The sequence below is a fragment of the Barbus barbus genome, assembly GCF_936440315.1.
Source record: "Barbus barbus genome assembly, chromosome: 28".
NCBI classification, from domain to species: domain Eukaryota; kingdom Metazoa; phylum Chordata; class Actinopteri; order Cypriniformes; family Cyprinidae; genus Barbus; species Barbus barbus.
The window spans coordinates 3,006,466-3,025,841 of NC_136756.1; the positions used below are offsets into that span (position 1 = coordinate 3,006,466).

At 39.1% G+C, this 19,376-nt stretch overlaps 1 protein-coding gene across 3 annotated transcripts in view; it reads left to right on the top strand.

The window, feature by feature from the left end:
* LOC306848563 (voltage-dependent calcium channel subunit alpha-2/delta-3-like) overlaps positions 1–19,376 on the top strand; it is a 235,059-nt gene that overhangs the window by 59,414 nt on the left and 156,269 nt on the right. For all 3 annotated transcript variants that reach the window (XR_013782255.1, XM_079383198.1, XM_079383197.1), the window contains exons 5-7: positions 2,368–2,530; positions 5,286–5,417; positions 19,148–19,208. Coding sequence is in view for 2 of the 3 variants with exons in the window: in XM_079383198.1 (XP_079239324.1) it covers positions 2,368–2,530; positions 5,286–5,417; positions 19,148–19,208 (356 nt within the window). In the remaining variant the exon portion in view is untranslated. The remainder of the gene's footprint in view (positions 1–2,367; positions 2,531–5,285; positions 5,418–19,147; positions 19,209–19,376) is intronic.

Below are 19,376 nucleotides of genomic sequence, written 5' to 3' on the forward strand. Positions count from 1 at the left end.
ATGCCTGCTTATATAGCAAGATGGCTCCACCCATTCTGGCGGCCTCTGCCGAGCTATTGATTCATTTTTAATTCACTGCACGAACCAATGGCCTTGCAGTTTCACTGCGTGATTGTAAAGGCTTCAGTCATTGGAGAAAAAAGAGTTTTCCCCATAAGTGTCTAGAGATGCAGTACGAGTGTAATATCGAAAGGAAACTATTTGTGCAGTGTGCATGTAAAAAAATAAATAAATCAATTCCGATTTGAAGCTTGTGACATATAAATGCGCACATAAACCCAATCACTTTATTTAGCATTCATGTAAACACTACATTCAGATTCATCAATCAGAATTAATTCAGTCCGATTGAAACAAAAATTTAACGTAAACATAGCCAGTGAGTCACAAAGAAGTGCCAAAATTCCACATAAAATCTTACTGTTGCATCTTGAAATAAATATTTATCTTGTGTATCACTATTGTGTTTGTTTACTTTTTCTGTTTAGAAGATAACTGAGCTTTTATTATATCTCCTTTGTAAAAGCTTTACAAGGCATAGTCTTCACTTTAAATGAGCTCACAAAAATAGTTAACTGACAAATACTAAATGTTTTATAGCTACCTGAATTATTAGTAAATTACAGTAAGAATATGTGTTAATAAAGCACTTATTAACACACTGAGTAACTATTACTAATGTTTATAAATTATATTTATAAATGTACATTTAAATATTTCATTAATCATTTACTTAAACTTTCTAAATTATCTTTTGAACCACTGACAACTCCTAACTGATTTGTAAATAACATAATACTTCATTTACAAATGATAAATTGATCACTAATAATTTATGAAAGTATAATTATTAAAAGCATTATAGATATGCTCATAAATCAAGAATAAAGCATTTATAGCTGCATTTACAAAGTACTTACTAATTTATATTAATGTAGGGACAATGCTTTATAAATGATGAATTGACTATTACTAATTCTTAACTAATGATTCATAGCACGCCTTTATTATAAAGTGTTACTAAAGCCCCCAGTTATTATGACCCTGTTTAGGGTGAGTTAGTCACAGCATGTAATGTAGCAGTGATGTGGGACATCTGTTCAGGCCACAGCTGGATCTGTCAGTTTCGTGTTTCACTGTCTCATCATGAGATGAGACTGCTATCCAACATTACACCTGAGAACTCAACCTTGGAAGATGACAACCATTAAGATTATTGGTTGAATAATTAGTACCCCTGTTTTATCAGAATGCAGTAAAAGGAAATTACTAAGCATCCAAATATTGATATTATACTAAAATCTATTAACCTGGAAAAATTTAAACTTTTATTGTCCTGAGGAAATATAAGTCTAAGGATCATTATCATAACAATGAAAACTAACTTCATGTTTCTTGATAATGTCTTCCAAACATTCTCTCTTTGTCCTCTTTGAACTAGTTCAGGCCTTCATTTCTATTTTACAAGTGAGAGAATTGGCAGTGCGTGGAGGTATGGAGTGGTAAACAGTGAATGAACAATTTATTCACCTAAAAGATTTAAGCACTAGCAGTTGTTCTCAACCAACATACCGCTGGGCCGCATTCAAACCCTGTGTTTCAGAAGTATTTCTGTCAGGACTACTATGTCAAAATGATAGACACATTGCACACAGTTTGGTTTGGTGGTATGGGTCTGTTCTGGGCAAAAACTCCCTGCCCATCCATGCAGCCTGTCATGAATGAGCAGGGAGAGCAGCAATAATAACCCCCCTAGGGTAAACAGAACAGAACAAACCAGATATCATTAATGTACTTAATGATATATACAGTAAGTGTAACACATTATTCAAGATAAAGGAGTCTGATTCAACAAGGAATATCTGAAAGTCAAGTCCTGACTGGGGTGAAACATATCACATATCATGTGGTTTGCACATATCATAACTGTACATACTTAATTTTCTATATTAAATATTGTGTTTTTTTTCTATTTTGTACATTGTCTACTTTGTATACTAAAACATATTCCTCGTATGAGTAAACATACCTGGCAATAAAGCTCATTCTGATTCTGATTCTGAAAGGGAATGGAGTTGGGAATGGAGGAGGGAATGGAGTTGGGAATGGAGGAGGGTAATTTGCTCCTGAGCAAACAAAAAGCTGATGAATAATACTGAATAGAGCTTATATAGGAATGCCGTGATAGGTGTCGTATTCCTAGACGTGATCAGCTGAGAGTCAGCTGATGCAAGCTTGACTCACATGACCTGCAAGAATTAACGCTATACGCTTAATTTCTGCATCTAGTTTTCTCAGTGTCTTTTGAGTTTGATCAAGACAAAATAATTTGTGATGACCTCACTCTTTCTCTCTCTTTCCTGACAGTACGAGTACTTTAATGCAGTGCTGATCAATGAGATGGATGAGGAGGGCGGGAGTTTGGAGATGGGTGGAGAATTCATACTGCAGCCAAATGAACATTTCAACAATCTCTCTGTAAACCTCAGCCTCAGTGTCGTCCAGGTTCCAACTAACATGTACAACAAAGGTATGATCAGCATTGCATACGCATCATCACTGTAAGATGACATGCATGTTGATATTGTAGGTTTATATAGACATGTGTTTAGAAGTTAGTTCCAGTCTCCCAATTTGATTAGTCAAGCTGTTTCCAAATACTGCTGATATTTCATATAACAACACTGGAATGTTTCACTGTTTGTGATCATGTGAAGCTGCATCCCCCAGTGTTACTGGTCATATTTATTATTATGAATGAAATCTGCAACTCAGCTTCAGTAAGAATTACTTTTTAAGATACTAAATATTATTATGTGAAACGGGAACACACACTCCACCTCAAAAGATTAGCATTGGTGCCACAATACATTTTTGTAGTAATACAAAATATTATGGATCTCAGAAATGGATTTAAAATTTCTAGTCATTCTTCTGACTTGCTCATTTACATTCAGTGCAAATGCAAAACTTGAAGAAGCAAATTAATGTAAATGCACAAAGTACAAGAAACTGGTAGAGAAGTGCCAGTGTAGGATCTGTAATGCTATTTGTAATGCTATTATCAACACTTAAAGAGATCTATTTCTAATTTATTGTTACTAGTCTGAATGATATTTTGATATATCGTCAACATTTATTTGACTGCAAGAAATGTATAACTGTACTGTAATCCAAGCAGATCTAAAAATTGTTTTTGACTAGTCATAATCAAATGGCAGATATCTGCATGTTTTACATCATTTGATTTATTCTTATAAGGTCTCACATACTAAAGCAGAGTGCCCCACAAAGCCATGCCTTAGCTGATCTTAATTCACTGTAAACCACCACTGTTAGGGTATTCGTGGTTGTAGACAAATAAAATAAAGGATCAGGAGAACAAAGTAGCATCAACACACTTTAAACCTTTAATCAACATTAAGCAGGGAGAACTGAGGACTTATAAAGGAATGGGACCAAAGGAGCAACAAGATGATTAATAAACACAGGTGATATGAATGAACGATGATAGACTAATAATGAACTAATGAGAAGAACCGGAACAAAACCAAATATGGGCAAACAGGAACCAAACCGTGACAACCACTTTGCAGGGCTTGTTACTTTTAAAATATTTCATGAAAATATTTATTGTAAAATGTATTTTATTCATAAAATAAACACAGCAACAAAATATAATGAAATTGTATACAGTAATGCTGATGTAATGATGTTCTAGAGTACTTTACAATGGTTTTGAATGTGGCTTAACCAGTTATAATCAAAGACTGGAACACATATAACATATAACAAATAATCTCACATAATAAAAATTTTAATATTGAAAACAAAGTTTAACGTTTTGAGGAAGACTTCTCAATAAAAAACTATATTCACTGTAAAAGTTTAATCAGAAGAAGGAGGACACCAAATCAAGCATAAGGGTCCCAAGTGGAACCCAGAATGCATTGCACTACTTACACTTAAGGATTATTTCCTTTTCTTATGAATAAAGCACCACTTGGTCACTGAACAAGATTCTGCTAAGAACTATCCCTCTCTCCTCTTTCATATGCAAATATGGACTCCAGGGTAGGACTCTTATCAATGGACTGCTCAGCTAGTGAATAATAATTTTGAGTGAGAGTATTTTTTTTTTCTCTTTTTCTGTTTGTTCTGCACCGTAAAGCTGCAGTATGGAAGTTTTTTAACTTGTACATAAAAAATTGTGTTCTAAAATGGTCTCCTTACATTACCCTGATTCACAACTATAAGCTTCTAAAAATGATTTAGAATTTGAGCTGTCAGGTCAGATTTTGCAGGACAATTTCAGTTTCATGAGACCACAGGATAGGAGTTGTAAATGGCAGTGAAGCATCGCAACAAGTCACACTGTAGGTCACATTACCTAGTAGTTCAAATGCTGATACAGGTGAAATACTGTAGCAGCACTCTTGGAAGGCCTCTCGTCCAATCAGATTCAAGGACCAGGACACACTGACTATGCCAGAGGTGAAAGAAATACAAAGCATGAGAAAGAAGGTCTTCAGTCTGTAAGTTGAAGCTTGAACCCAGAATTGGCTTGAACCCAGTTAAGATGCCATGGTAGGACCTTAAATGGGTAGTTTGTGCTCAAACTCTCCGGTGTGGCTGAACTATAGCAGTAATGTGGGCCAAAATTCTTCCCCAGTTATCAGAAGTGTTTGTTTGCAGTAATTGCTGCTAAATGTATCCCAAACAGATTTTAAGTTTGGTATGTGTTGGATACTTTTACCATATACTTCAAGACTGGACAGCAGCTCCCATATTTCATACAAATATATACCAGATATTGTGTTTTCAGAATACTAATTGATAGTGATTTACTGTGAATTTACTGTAAAAAAATTCCCAAGACTAATATATATATATATATGGGGAAGTCGTGGCCTAATGGTTAGAGAGTCGAACTTGTAATCCGAAGGTTGCAGGTTCGAGTCTCCGGCCGGCAGGAATTGTAGGTGGGGGGAGTGAATGTCCAGCGCTCTCTCCACCCTCAATACCACGACTGAGGTGCCCTTGAGCAAGGCACCGAAACCCCAACTGCTCCCCGGGCGCTGCAGCATAAAATGGCTGCCCACTGCTCCGGGTGTGTGTTCACGGTGTGTGTGTGTTCACTGCTGTGTGTGTGCACGTTGGATGGGTTAAATGCAGAGCACGAATTCCGAGTATGGGTCACCATACTTGGCTGAATGTCACTTCACTTCACTTCATATATATATTATTGTTAAAAATGTTCAAATTCATTCAAACTTCCTTTGCAGACTCAGCGATAGTGAATGGGGTGTACTGGTCAGAGGCTCTCAATAAGGTGTTTGTGGAGAACTTTAAAAGAGACCCTTCTCTCATATGGCAGTACTTTGGTAGCGCCAAAGGTTTCTTCAGACAGTATCCAGGTGAGTTTTTTTTCCCTTCTTTTTTATTTTCTCATTTCTTATAGGCTGGCAGGGTTTTAAAACTATTGCCAACTTACTTGGCTGGACTGAGATTTTGATGACATAGGCTGAATCAATCAGATGGCACTGTTTGAGGATCCAACAATTCATTTTTATTGAATTATTTGTTCTTAACTGTAAATTATCCAGCTCTTTAAGCCTAAAGGGATAGTTCACCCAAAAATTAAAATCAGCTGTAAATTTACTCACCCTCAGGACATCCAAGATGTGGGTGACTTTTTGTCTTCGGTAGAACAGTAAAGACATTTTTTTGCTGAAATCATGGTCCTTATGTCGGTCTTGTGTTCCTGTTTTGTTGTGTTTTTCTCCCCATGTGCTTCCCGTGACCCAGTTTCTCCCTCTCGTTTTGATTAGTCATTTGGTTCAGGTGTGTCCTGTTAATTACCCTTGTTTGTCTATGTATTTAAGCCCCAGTCTGTTCTGTCTTTGGTTGTCCGGTCACCATTATGTTATATTGTGTTTTCCCTCGCACTTCTGCCCATGTTCTAAGTTTGTTCATTAAATGAAGTGAGTTTGAACTGCACTTCCTTCCTGCAACACCGTGACAGATGACCGGAGCAAATAACGAAAATTGGGCTGAGGAACAGCTGTGGTGCCTGTGGCAGGGTGGTTGGCCTTTGGAGAGGTATGTGGAGGAATTCCTTAAGCTTCCTTATCGGGTGAGCTAGCAAGATTCTTCACTCTGTGCTTGTTTTCAGTTGGGTCTGGATGAGGAAACAATCCGCTGTAATCTTCCTATGTGTGAATTCTCTTTTGTCGAGTTGAGTATTTTCATCCTTTATTTAAATGGTTCCAATTTTGAAGTAGAAGAATTAAGAAAATGATGAACCATCCTCATCGAGCCCTCACTGAAGCACACCGTGCCTCTCCAGCTCACTCCACACTGGGACCGACCCTTCACATGCCTAACCCAGGGGTTTTCAACCTTTTAGGACATGCGCCCCCCCAAGTTTGTCTAATTTCACTCGCGCCCCCCCCCCCCAACAATCCCCCCCCCCCCGCGCGCGAGCCCAAAGTGCGCGAACATCATTCACATATTGTTTGCTGCATTTCCAGTGCGTAGCATTAAGAAACATACACATATAGCCAGCTTACCCGATTCAGTGTGATGGCTGAGCCCGTTTCTGAGATAACAACATGCCAATGGTTGGATTTCTGACATGACTAACTGTAAATTATTTTACACCATTCTCACTGTCGCCTAACAGCGGGAGTCTGATTGCCCCCTAGCGGATGGCTGAAGATTTGAAAGCTCGTATTCGTAAATCTTCAAGGCAATGTCTCTGAATTAATTGATGCTCACGCCCCCCTTGACAGGTGCTGGCGCCCCCCTGGGGGGGGCGCGCCCCACAGGTTGAAAACCCCTGGCCTAACCAATGGCTCCGATCACCCATTTCCTCTTGTGTTCCCCCGAGCTCGAAAATGGACTTCTAACAGCGCTGACCTGGGTGCCAAAGTTGCTGACCCCCCAAATTCCAATCTGGTAAGCGCTAAAATCCACATCTCTTCCTCTGTCTCCTGTCCTAAGATCCGTCCCAGTCTTACAGCAGAAATCTCCTTAAGCTCAGCCCAAAAGAGGAGAATCAGGAGGAACAGACTGTTGGCTCTAGCCCCTAACCAGAGTCGAGAGATGGCTCTAACCCCTGACCAGAGTCGAGAAATTGCTCTAGCCCCTCACTAGATTTGAGAGATGGCTCCAGCGCCTGACCAGATTCGAGAGAGGGCTTCCGTTCCCAAGTCTGGCCCAGGGAGGGCTCCTGTTCCTAGGTTTGGCCCAGAGAGGGCTTGCGTTCCAAAGTTAGGCCCAGAGAGGGCTTCCGTTCCGAAGTTTGGCCCAGAGAGGGCTTCCATTCCCAAGATCGGCCAGTAGCCCAGAGAGGGCTACTATTCCCCTGCCCAGGGAAGGCCACAGATCCCGAATCCAGCCCAGAGAGGGCTCCTGTTTCCACATTCAGCCCAGAGAGGGCTCGTACTTCCACTTAAAACCCAGAGAGGGCTGTTGTTCCCACATCTGGCCCAGGGAGGGCCACAGATTCCGAGTCAAGCCCAGGGAGGGCTGTTGTTCCCACGTCTGTCCCAGTGTGGGCTCCTTTTCCCACATTAGGCCTAATGAGGGCTGCTGCGCCTACGTCTGGCCCAGGGAGGGCCTCAGATCCTGAATGCAGCCCGGAAAGGACTTCTGTTCCCAAGTGCAGACCAGGGAGGACTTCTGAACCCAGCCCAGAGCCTGTTCCCAAGAAATTTTTTTTTTTTTGGGTTGAGGGGCTATATGTCCCCGGCCATAAGGGTTGGACCGAGTTCTGAGGCCAAGGCCACGGAGGCCGCCTCGCCATGGCCCCCTGAACTGTCTGCTCCGCCATGGGCTCCTGAACTGTCTTCTCTGCCATGACCCCTCGAACTGCCCGCTCCGCCATGGCACCCTGAACTGCCTGCTTCGCCATGGTTCCCGGAGCCAGTACCGCCTTGGAGGCAGCCCATCCAGGGCAAGCCCAGCCTGATAGGCCTCCAGGGTGCCCAAACCCCCTCCCCTCTGGAAGTTAAGTGGCGCGTGGACGCGCCTTCCGGGAAGGGGAGGTAATGTCAGACTTGTGTTCCTGTTTTGTTGTGTTTTTCTCCCCATGTGCTTCCCGTGACCCAGTTTCTTCCTATTATTTTAATTAGTAATTTGGTTCAGGTCCCGTTAATTACCCTCATTTGTCTATGTATTTAAGCCCCAGTCTCTTCTGTCTTTGGTTGTCCGGTCACCGTTATGTTGTGTTTTCCCTCACCCTTCTGCCCATGTTCTAAGTTTGTTCATTAAATGAGTTTTAATTGCAACTCCTTCCTTCACCTTCCTTCCTGCAACACCGTGATTCCTAAAATGTAAGTCAGCGGCTATCGACGACTGAGCGTTAAGAAAAAAAGTATATACAGGCACTACAAAATTAATACCGGTGGCTCCTGATGATGTTGTAGTCTTAAGAAGATGGTCTGTGCAAGAAACTGAAAATTATTTACAACATTATTATTGTAATGTACTGTATTCCATAGCCTTGGGCAAACAGGGAAATCTGATTCTTTTCCAGAAGCTGTTTTTTTTCGGACAGCTCATTCCAACAAACTGGTTTAAATAGCCAATTCAACAGTTCTGTTAGGTTTACTGTAATGAAGGATCCAAAAGCAGAGAGATACTCAAATCAGGTTTTTTTGAACAAAAGCCTTAAAGGGTCATGAAACCCCAGACTGCTTTTTCTAAGATTTTAGCAGAGGTGTTTGTGTTGCACATCATAGAAAACAATGTTAGCATCCGATTATTTTAACTGTTGGAAAAAACTGGTTAATTTTAAGCTTTTTTGTGCTATTTTCATCTTCTGGGTTTAAAATCTACATCTTGTTGACGTCACAATTTGTGACGTGGCAATGGACTATAGTACATCGATGATGCGTCAGTGTCTATTAAATTATTCATGAGACTGCGTGTTCTTATCCTACCAGAAGATGCTTCGCTTAATTATTCACAACAGCGAGTGTTGATTTGCTATGACAGACCCAGAGCCATTGAGAATCAGACTGTGAGATGACATTGCGCACATTAACTGAGAGAAACATTCATAGATTGAAGGAGAGTGTTTGTTTTTGCTTTGTAATGAGTTCGGTATAAACGTGATTCATTCACTTAATGATTGTAACCGTTTTTACAGTTTTATATAGCTTATCTAAACACCGCAGAATAAGCCTTAAAAGTTATCAGAGGTGCAACAGCGTGTTCATATATACAGGTCCTTCTCAAAAAATTAGCATATTGTGATAAAGTTCATTATTTTCTGTAATGTACTGATAAACATTAGACTTTCATATATTTTAGATTCATTACAACCAGAACCAGAAACAGCGGCAGAAGCGCCTGACCTGGGCTACAGAGAATCAGCACTGGACTGTTGCTCGGTGGTCCAAAGTACTTTTTTCGGATGAAAGCAAATTTTGCATGTCATTCAGAAATAAAGGTGCCAGAGTCTGGAGGAAGACTGGGGAGAGGGAAATGCCAAAATGCCTGAAGTCCAGTGTCAAGTACCCACAGTCAGTGATGCTGGTGTTGGTCCACTGTGTTTTATCAAGGGCAGGGTCAATGCAGCTAGCTATCAGGAGATTTTGGAGAACTTCATGCTTCCATCTGCTGAAAAGCTTTATGGAGATGAAGATTTCATTTTTCAGCACGACCTGGCACCTGCTCACAGTGCCAAAACCACTGGTAAATGGTTTACTGACCATGGTATTACTGTGCTCAATTGGCCTGCCAACTCTCCTGACCTGAACCCCATAGAGAATCTGTGGGATATTGTGAAGAGAAAGTTGAGAGACGCAAGACCCAACACTCTGGATGAGCTTAAGGCCGCTAACGAAGCATCCTGGGCCTCCATAACACCTCAGCAGTGCCACAGGCTGATTGCCTCCATGCCACGCCGCATTGAAGCAGTCATTTCTGCAAAAGGATTCCCGACCAAGTATTGAGTGCATAAATGAACATAATGGCCATTCTTTTATTGGTCGGATGAAATATGCTAATTTTTTGAGATAGGAATTTTGGGTTTTCATGAGCTGTATGCCAAAATCATCAATATTAAAACAATAAAAGGCTTGAACTACTTCAGTTGTGTTGTAATGAATCTAAAATATATGAAAGTCTAATGTTTATCAGTACATTACAGAAAATAATGAACTTTATCACAATATGCAAATTTTTTGAGAAGGACCTGTATGTTTTCGATACAGAGTGCAAATGGCTGTGCATTTATTTGTTTTTAACGCGATGGGAGCGAAATGAAACTGTCTGAACCCAAAGCTGCGTGTGCTGTCTGTCTCCCCTCTTTCGCCTCTGCTCCGCAACACGCCCAGTTTTTTTTGCGTTTTTTTAAAACTGTGGTGAGAACTAACCAGTGCTGAAACAGGGGGTTTCATTACCTTTTAAGCCTTAACAAGATGCACAGTCCATTGACCAGAAAATACGGTCCAAAATTCTAAAGGGATAACTGGGCAAATGATAGGGAGAAAAAGAGAGCGACACACAAGACAGACAAACTAATAAAAAACAGCAAGAGGTCTGTGAAGCATAAGAACACAAAACACACTGGCAACAAAAGGAAGAACGCAGAAGATTAAATAGCAAAGCAATCAGGAAGGAAATGATAAACAGCTGCAAGATGGCAGAGCACCTGCGTTGATTGAAGAGTGTGATCACCCGAGAATAGCCGCTACATGCAGAAGGAAAGCAAAGGATCTTTGGGATGTCTTCCCAAAGGAGGGAAAGATCAAACCAGAGTCCTAACAAGTTTATGTAAAGTCCTCAATAATGATGTGAAATAGATGTTTTACATGACTAAAGCATATAAGGTGAATAAATTTAGTTTTAACTAATCTTTTTACATAAACCATGAAACCATAACTTTTTTCAAGTGCTCAGTTCATGCATGGCTGTATTAGTTGCTTGTTAGTTCTTTGGTACAAGACGGAACTGCAGACCGTTTACCTGAGGCTATGGATTATGGATAATAATGTTGTAAATCACAATCAGTCTCTTGCACAGACAGATTGTTTCGTTTCATAAGACTATTATATATTGTCAGGAGCCAGAGGCATACATTTTGTGTTTTGCTAAATGTGCCCTTTTTTTGTTCTCCAAAATGGTCAGCCACAGAATTGCATTCTATGAAGCACAGTTTCAGCTAAAAATCCTCTTTACTGTTCTACTGAAGACAAAATGTCACCTAACAATCTTGGATGGCTTGATGGTGAGTAAGACAACAGCAAATTTTCTTTTTTTGAGTAAACTTCCTTTAATGTTGTATTAGATGCACTTTTTAGTCAACATTGGTTAGATAAATGTTAACAGGCCAGAGGTAGAATGTTCTGCAGAAACACATCCGCTCCTCTAAACACGGTTACATGTAAATGTAAGAAACTTCATTAAGATGTTTTTAATCATACAAGTATGTTTTTCACTTATGTAAGATGTGAAAGATAGAGGTTCTTCATTCCACAGTGCACATATTCAATTAATCGACCATGAAATCTTGCCTGCCAAAGTGAAATTCCTAAACACTGTCTAACCGCTGGTGTTCATATTCGTCATCTAATACTGTACAGCAAGCTCTGTAGTAGTCAGACCTGCATTTCACTTTGTGAAATGCAGGAAGACCTTTGATTGGTGTAGAATACAGCTGTTTTAGACCAGACCATACAAGAATGTGTGTTTTGTCCAATCAAGTCCTATGCATCTGGAGAAATCCTGTGCGCAATTGTATTGAATGATTGATTTTTTTTCTTTGCCTTTTTATTGTATTGTCTTGTAATATTGCTGTCTCTATAGCACACACAAAAACAACATCACATCATGCAGCTATGGTTAAAAATCATTGGAGAACCTTTTCTCTTACCACTAGGTTTCACCGTCCATGTTTTGAATTGAAAGCACACAGTGGCCAATAGCTGGCATAGCAAAACTACTTCAGGTATTATTTGAAACTGCTTCATAAAAGGCTGATGAGATTTAAAATGCGTACTGGCTAAAATAGCCTGGTACAATACATTTATGCAATTTATCATTTTTAATTAGTCTGCCTGGAAACAAAATTATATTTAAAAGGAACCAGGCTGCTCCAGTGAGTGCTCCAATTTGTTTTCTCACTTATGTCTGTGGAAATGATTGGTCCTTATTAGCGATACGCCAGTGCAGCAGTGCAGTCAATAAAAGTAATAATCGGCTCTATTAGACATTGGCTAATTTAATGATAACAGCTGGTGATCAAAGTTGATTATGTCCTTCCATCAAATAGGGACAGAAATAAAAAGGCATAAGAGAGTTACAATTTGTGCAGTAAGAAAAATGTCTCTAGTGTTAGGATGACCATACGTGCCATTTTTTCCCAGACACATCCTGGCCAGATTGCCTAAAACATCTAGGATTTGGTTTTGTTTGTGTGTGCAGACCGATCATGACATCGGTTCCTTATGTTTTCGAAACACTCTCGAGGTACTTTGAAAGCAATATAGAAATCCTGGCCAGTACGCATCCAGGAAAAATGGCATGTATGGTCACCTTATCTAGTTTTTAATTACTTGGTGTAAAATGACTTGAAAATGAAAAACAAAACTCATGTTTAATTTAGTCTTTTCTCATTATTTAAATTTATCAAGCAACATAAAATTAATACCCGTGAGTCCTAACGATGTATTGAGGTAAACATTTACAAAATTATTATCTGTAATCCAGAGCCAGTTGTGATGGTGTATCTGATCTGATCCTTTTCTTCATCATGGTACTCTGGCATGTACACACACAATTTTTCTAATTCATCAACATGAGGGGAGAGCCCTTAAAAATAATCTGCTCCATTTCCCTACATACACTGCAAAAAATGCTTTTCTTACTTTTCTTACTGTTTCCAGCCAAAATATCTAAAAATTCCTAAATCAAGAAGGATTTTCTTGACAAGTAAAAATAATTGTCTTGTTTTCAGAAAAAAATTGTCAAAATTAAGTGAGTTTTTGCTTGAAACAAGCAAAATAATCTGCCAATTGGGTAAGAAAAATAATATTTTTTTCTGTTTGACATAAGATTATTTTTCTTACCCCATTGACAGATTATTTTGCTTATAAGAAAAGTATTTTTTGCAGTGTACTCCTCGAAGTGCAACTAACCTCATTACTGTCACACACACACAAACAACAACCCCACTAAGCACTGAGACATTTTTATTTTTAAACATAAGATATTTATTTTTGGGTGAATTGTCCATTTAATAGTTTTGCTCTACACTGACAGATGGTCTTACTAGCCGGTTTCCATCCAAATTTGCAAATTTAACTTATGCCCAAAATTGGAATATCACATAAAACATTTGCTAACAAGCACTGTTTCCATTCAATGAGTAAAAGAGAACAAAATTGCCACTTCCTGGTAAACTGGCACTAAATAGCCTATAGAAATCTAGGATAAGCTACTGAATATAATAATTTTCATGAATGAAAAATTACTCACCCCTCAGAGCGAGCAGACGAAACACAATAAATGCTGTCATTGCTTTCGTAGGTGGATGCTGCTGTTTGTGAACACAGTCGTGTAAGACAATTATACAGAAATACTTTGATGACAGACTTTGCTCAGGCATTTCAGAAAGACCATAACAACATTTCAGATGCTGTGGAACAAGATCAGTCCACTGTTAGTCAAGTTATCCCGTCTCAGAGCGCAAAGTCACATGACTTGTTTGATGCGCTTGGAGGAATTTATTCGCAAAATACATTTCCATCTCCTATTATTCGCATTAACCCTTTTTCGCACGTCAAAAACCACCTCAAGTGAGCGTAAAAAACTTTTTTGCGAATTAAGGGATTTTTATTAGAAATTTGGAGTTTCCATCACTTGTTTCTCATGCGATAATTCAAAATGTGCATTAAAACAGGGTGATGGAAACCCAGCTACTGTTACCAGTCTAGATTTTTATCTAGGAACATTACGGTTATTATATCAGAATTAAATATGTTCTTTTGTTGGCAAATTGACTCTCATTAATTTAGTCAAATAATGAGCCAGGAAGTTTTAGTAGCTTCTGGTTCATTTCTCGTCAAAGTCAAGAGCATTGTATTGGTCAAGTCAAGTCAAGTCAAGTCACCTTTATTTAAATAGCCTTTTAACAATACAGATTGTGTCAAAGCACTTAACAGTATCAAATTGGAGGATAGAGTGTAAGTAATGTATAAAAATAAGATTAAACACTCAATTTTCAGTTAAGGCATTTCATTATTGAATTCAGAGATGTCATTGTCTAGCTCAGTTTAGTTTAAATAGTATCTGCAAAATCAAATTGATGATAATCACTAGAAATTAAGTGTCCCCAAGTGAGCAAGCCAGAGGTGACAGCGGCAAGGAACCAAAACTCCCTCTGTGACAGAAAGGAGAAAAAAAAAAACCTTGGGAGAATACCAGGCTCAGTTGGGGGGCCAGTTCTCCTCTGGCCAGGAGATTGTTTATTTATTGTTTACTTATTGTTTTAATTAAAATATAAATGTATAAATGTATTATATTTCTATTTTATATTGTTGCAATTTCTAAATAGTATTATGTAGTTAGTTATTTTATTATATTTTTAGTTTTATTGTATTTTTAGTCGAGGTCTTCACTGGGGATATGTCGATCAGGGAGACATCATCTCCCGGCGCCAAACCACTATCTGATCCGGACACGGACTGAGAAACAGAATAAGAAAGAAACAGATATATATCAGTGTAGATGCCATTCTTCTTACGATGTAACGAGTACATCATGTGTTATGGGGAGTGTTCTCGGTTCCCGGGAACACTATAATGTGAATGAAGACTATAATGTGATAAAACTTCGCTCAGGCACTGAGGAACTAAGCCATTCAGGGCTTTATAAGTAATTAACAAGATTTTAAAATCTATACGATATTTGATAGGGAGCCAGTGCAGTGTTGACAGAACCGGGCTAATATGGTCATACTTCCTGGTTCTAGTAAGAACTCTAGCTGCTGCATTTTGGACCAGCTGTAGTTTGTTGATCAAGCGTGCAGAACAACCACCCAATAAAGCATTACTATAGTCTAACCTTGAGGTTATAAACGCATGAATTAGCATTTCTGCATTTGACGTTGAGAGCATAGGTCGCAATTTAAATATGTTTTTGAGATGGAAAAACACAGTTTTACAGATGCTAGAAACATGGCTTTTAAATGAAAGATTGCTATCAAACAGCACACCTAGGTTCCTAACTGATGAAGAAGAAATGACAGAGCAGCCGTCAAGTGTTAGATAGTGTTCTAGGTTATTACATGTGGGGGTTTTAGGTCCGATAATTAACACCTCTGTTTTTTCTGAATTTAACAGTAAGAAGTTACTCGTCATCCAGTTTTTTAGATCGACTATGCATTCCGTTAGTTTCTCAATTTGGTGTGTTTCATCGGACTGTGAAGAAATATAGAGCTGAGTATCATCAGCATAACAGTGAAAGCTAGCACCATGTCTCCTGATAATATCTCCCAAGGGTAACATGTAAAGCGTGAATAGTAACGGCCCTAGTACTGAGCCTTGAGGTACTCCATACTGCACTTGTGATCGATATGATACCTCTTCATTCACTGCTACGAATTGATGGCGGTCAGATAAGTACGATTTGAACCATGCTAAGGCACTTCCACTAATGGCAACAAAGTGTTCTAGTCTATTCAAAAGAATGTTGTGGTCGATAGTGTCGAAAGCAGCGCTAAGATCCAGTAACACTAATAAAGAGATACAACCACGATCAGATGATAGCAGGAGGTCATTTGTAACTCTAATGAGAGCAATCTCAGTACTATGATACGGTCTAAATCCTGGCTGGAATTCCTCACAAATACCATTTTTCTCTAAGAAGGAATATAATTGTGAGGATACTACCTTTTCTAGTATCTTTGACAGAAAAGGGAGATTTGAGATCGGTCTGTAATTAACTAGATCTTTGAGGTCAAGTTGTGTTTTTTTAATGAGAGGCTTAATTACAGCGAGTTTGAAGGTTTTGGGGACATATCCTAATGAAAATGATGAATCAATAATAGCCAAAAGAGGATCTATGACTTCTGGAAGCAGCTCTTTTAGTAGTTTAGATGGAATCGGGTCTAATATACATGTTGTTGGTTTAGATGAGTTAACAAGTTTATACAATTCTTCCTCTCCTATTGTAGAGAATGAGTGGAATTGTTCCTCAGGGGATCTATAGTGCACTATCTGATGCGATACTGCAGCTGACGGCTGCATCATTACAATTTTATCTCTGATAGTATTGATCGTGGAAGTAAAGTAGTTCATAAAGTCATTACTGCTATGCTCTTGGGGAATGCCAACACCTGTTGATGCTTTATTTTTCGTTAATTTAGTGACTATTGAATAAATACCAGGGGTTATGTTTGTTTTCTTCTAGAAGAGACAGTAATCAGTAATCAGATCTAGCTGTTTTTAAGGCTTTTCTGTTGGATAGGGTACTATCCCACCAAGTTAAACAAAATACCTCAAGTTTTGTTTTCCTCCAGCTGCGCTCCATTTTCCGGGCTGCTCTCTTTAGGGTGCGAGTATGCTCATTATACCATGGAGTCAGACTGTTTTCTTTGATCTTCCTTAAGCGTAAAGGAGCAACTGTATCTAAAGTGCTAGAAAAGAGAGAGTCCATAGTTTCTGTTACATCATCAAGTTTTTCTGCGCTGTTGGATATGCTGAGGAATTGAGATTAATCAGGAAGATTACTTACAAAGCAGTCTTTTGTGGTAGAAGTGATGGTTCTACCATACTTGTAACAAGGAGTAGAATTTACAGTTTTAGCTATATGGAGTTTACACAAGACTAGATAATGATCTGATATATCGCTTTGCTGCAGAATTTCAACACCACTAACATCAATTCCATGTGAGAGTATGATTTCGACAATGAGTAGGTCCTGAAACGTGTTGTCTAACCCCAATAGAGTTCAGAATGTCTATGAATCCTGATCCTAATGCATCTTTTTCATTATCGACATGGATATTAAAATCACCAACAATTAAGACTTTATCTGCAGCCAGTACTAACTTGGATAGAAAATCAGCAAATTCTTTAATAAAGTCTGTATGGTGCCCTGGTGGCCTGTATGCAGTAGCCAGTACAAACATCACAGGGGATTTATCACTAACACGTTTTTCTCTAGATAATATTATATGCAGCACCATAACTTCAAACGAGTTATACTTAAAGCCTGCCCTCTGAGAAATACTGAGAATATTGCTATAAATTGTAGCAACACCTCCCCCTTTACCTTTTGGACGTGGCTCATTTTAATAGCAGTAATCTTGGGGGGTAGACTCATTTAAAGTAATGTATTCATCTGGTTTTAGCCATGTTTCTGTCAAACAGAGCAAATCTAGGTTATGATCATTGATCAAATCATTTACAAAATGTGCTTTTGTAGAAAGGGACCTGATATTCAGTAAGCCAAGTTTTATCAATCATTTCTCTGTATTGTAAACATTTTTTATTTGTTGAACATCAATTAGATTGTTACTCTTAATTTGGTTTGGACGTTTTCTGTATTTTCTAGTTCGGGGAACAGACACAGTCTCTATAGTGTGATATCTAGGTAAATAAGTCTCTATGTGCTGAGAATTAACTGACTTCTGTGATGTGAGGTGGCTAGCAGACGGTCGGTTTAGCCAGTCTGTCTGCTTCCTGACCTGGGCCCCAGTTAGTCAAGTACGAACTCTAAGACTATGTGCCATATTTCTAGAGAGAAGAGCGGCACCACCCCAGGAAGGATGAACACCATCTCTTTTCAGGTCTGCCACAAAAACTCGTCTAATTGTCTATAAAACCTATGTTATTCTGCGGGCACCAGTTAGACATCCAGCCATTGAGTGACAGCAGTCTGCTATGAATCTCGTCACCCCGGTAAGCAGGAAGGGGACCAGAGCATATTACAGTGTTTGACATCGTACTTGCAAGTTCACACACCTCTTTAACATTATTTTTAGTGATCTCCGACTGGCGAAGTCGAACATCATTAGCGCCGACGTGAATAACAATCTTACTGAATTTACGTTTAGCATTAGCCAGCACTTTTACATTTGCCAAGATGTTAGGCGCTCTGGCTCCTGGTGAACAATGGATTATGGTGGCTGTTGTCTCTATTTCCACGTTCCGTACAATAGAATCGCCAATTACTAGAGCGCTTTCATCAGGTTTCTCAGTGGGTGCGTCACTGAGTGGGGAGAACCTGTTTGATGTTCTGATCGGAACGGAAGAGCAATGTTTTGACCCGCGACTATGCCGCATCACAGTCACCCAGTTGCCTTGCTGCACGGGCTCTACCAGAACCGAACAATGTACATGACTCGCTGAGCTAGTCACATCCAAAGCCGTATCTACAGCCCTCACATTCTTACTGTCCTCAGTTAAAGTTTGGATGCATGTCTCTAGTTCTAAAATCTTCTCTGTCAGCCTAACTATATCCCTGCATTTATCACATGTGAATCCCTCGTCGCCGACAGAGAGAGATAAACTGTACATGTGACATGAAGTGCAAATAACAAGAGAAGGCGAAGCCATTACTCACCGTGATGGGGAAATTATTTACTTACCACTGTTGTTTGATGAACTTGTGAGTTCAAACGGAGCGAGAGAGAGATGAAACGAAGCGAGAAAAAAGAAAACAATAATAGGCGCGAATAGAAACTCGAGTGGAAACGCGAATGACAAGCTAACTGGCTAATGAATGCTAACGCATGGCACACGCGTTGCACTCGCGGTTTTAGATTAAAAGCAAACGAACAAATTAGTCAGATTAGTATGATAGATAATATCAGAAATATGGAGGGAATTAAGTTATATTTTATCACTTTAAACTACAGAGAGTGATAGTAAAATTCAGCAGAAAAGCAAAGCTACACAGAGCTACAATCGCAAACCTCTCAGCAGAACGGCAGACAGGAGCAATCGAGCAGACAGGACAATCATACTATTGGGATAAAATGTTCTATCCACTGCTCTGCTTGTTTAATGCTTATTTAGGCAAATGCAGTTGACAAGCTGGCTATTCTGTGCATAGAGATAGAGCATACCTACTGTCATATGTCACAGTTAAGTAATAAGCCATTTCAGACAATCTTTTATCTTCACAGGTATAAAGTGGACACCTGATGAACATGGGGTTCTAGAATTCGACTGTCGAAATCGAAAATGGTAAGTGACTATTTACCCTCAGTTATGAGCTATTAACATCAAGCCAACGAGGAATATGTATATGTAATTTGTGCAAGTGACAAAGTATCAATTCATGTCTTTTTAACATTTAATCTCTTAGATATGAAATTCTGGTATAAACTGATCCATACTCATTGTCAACATAAT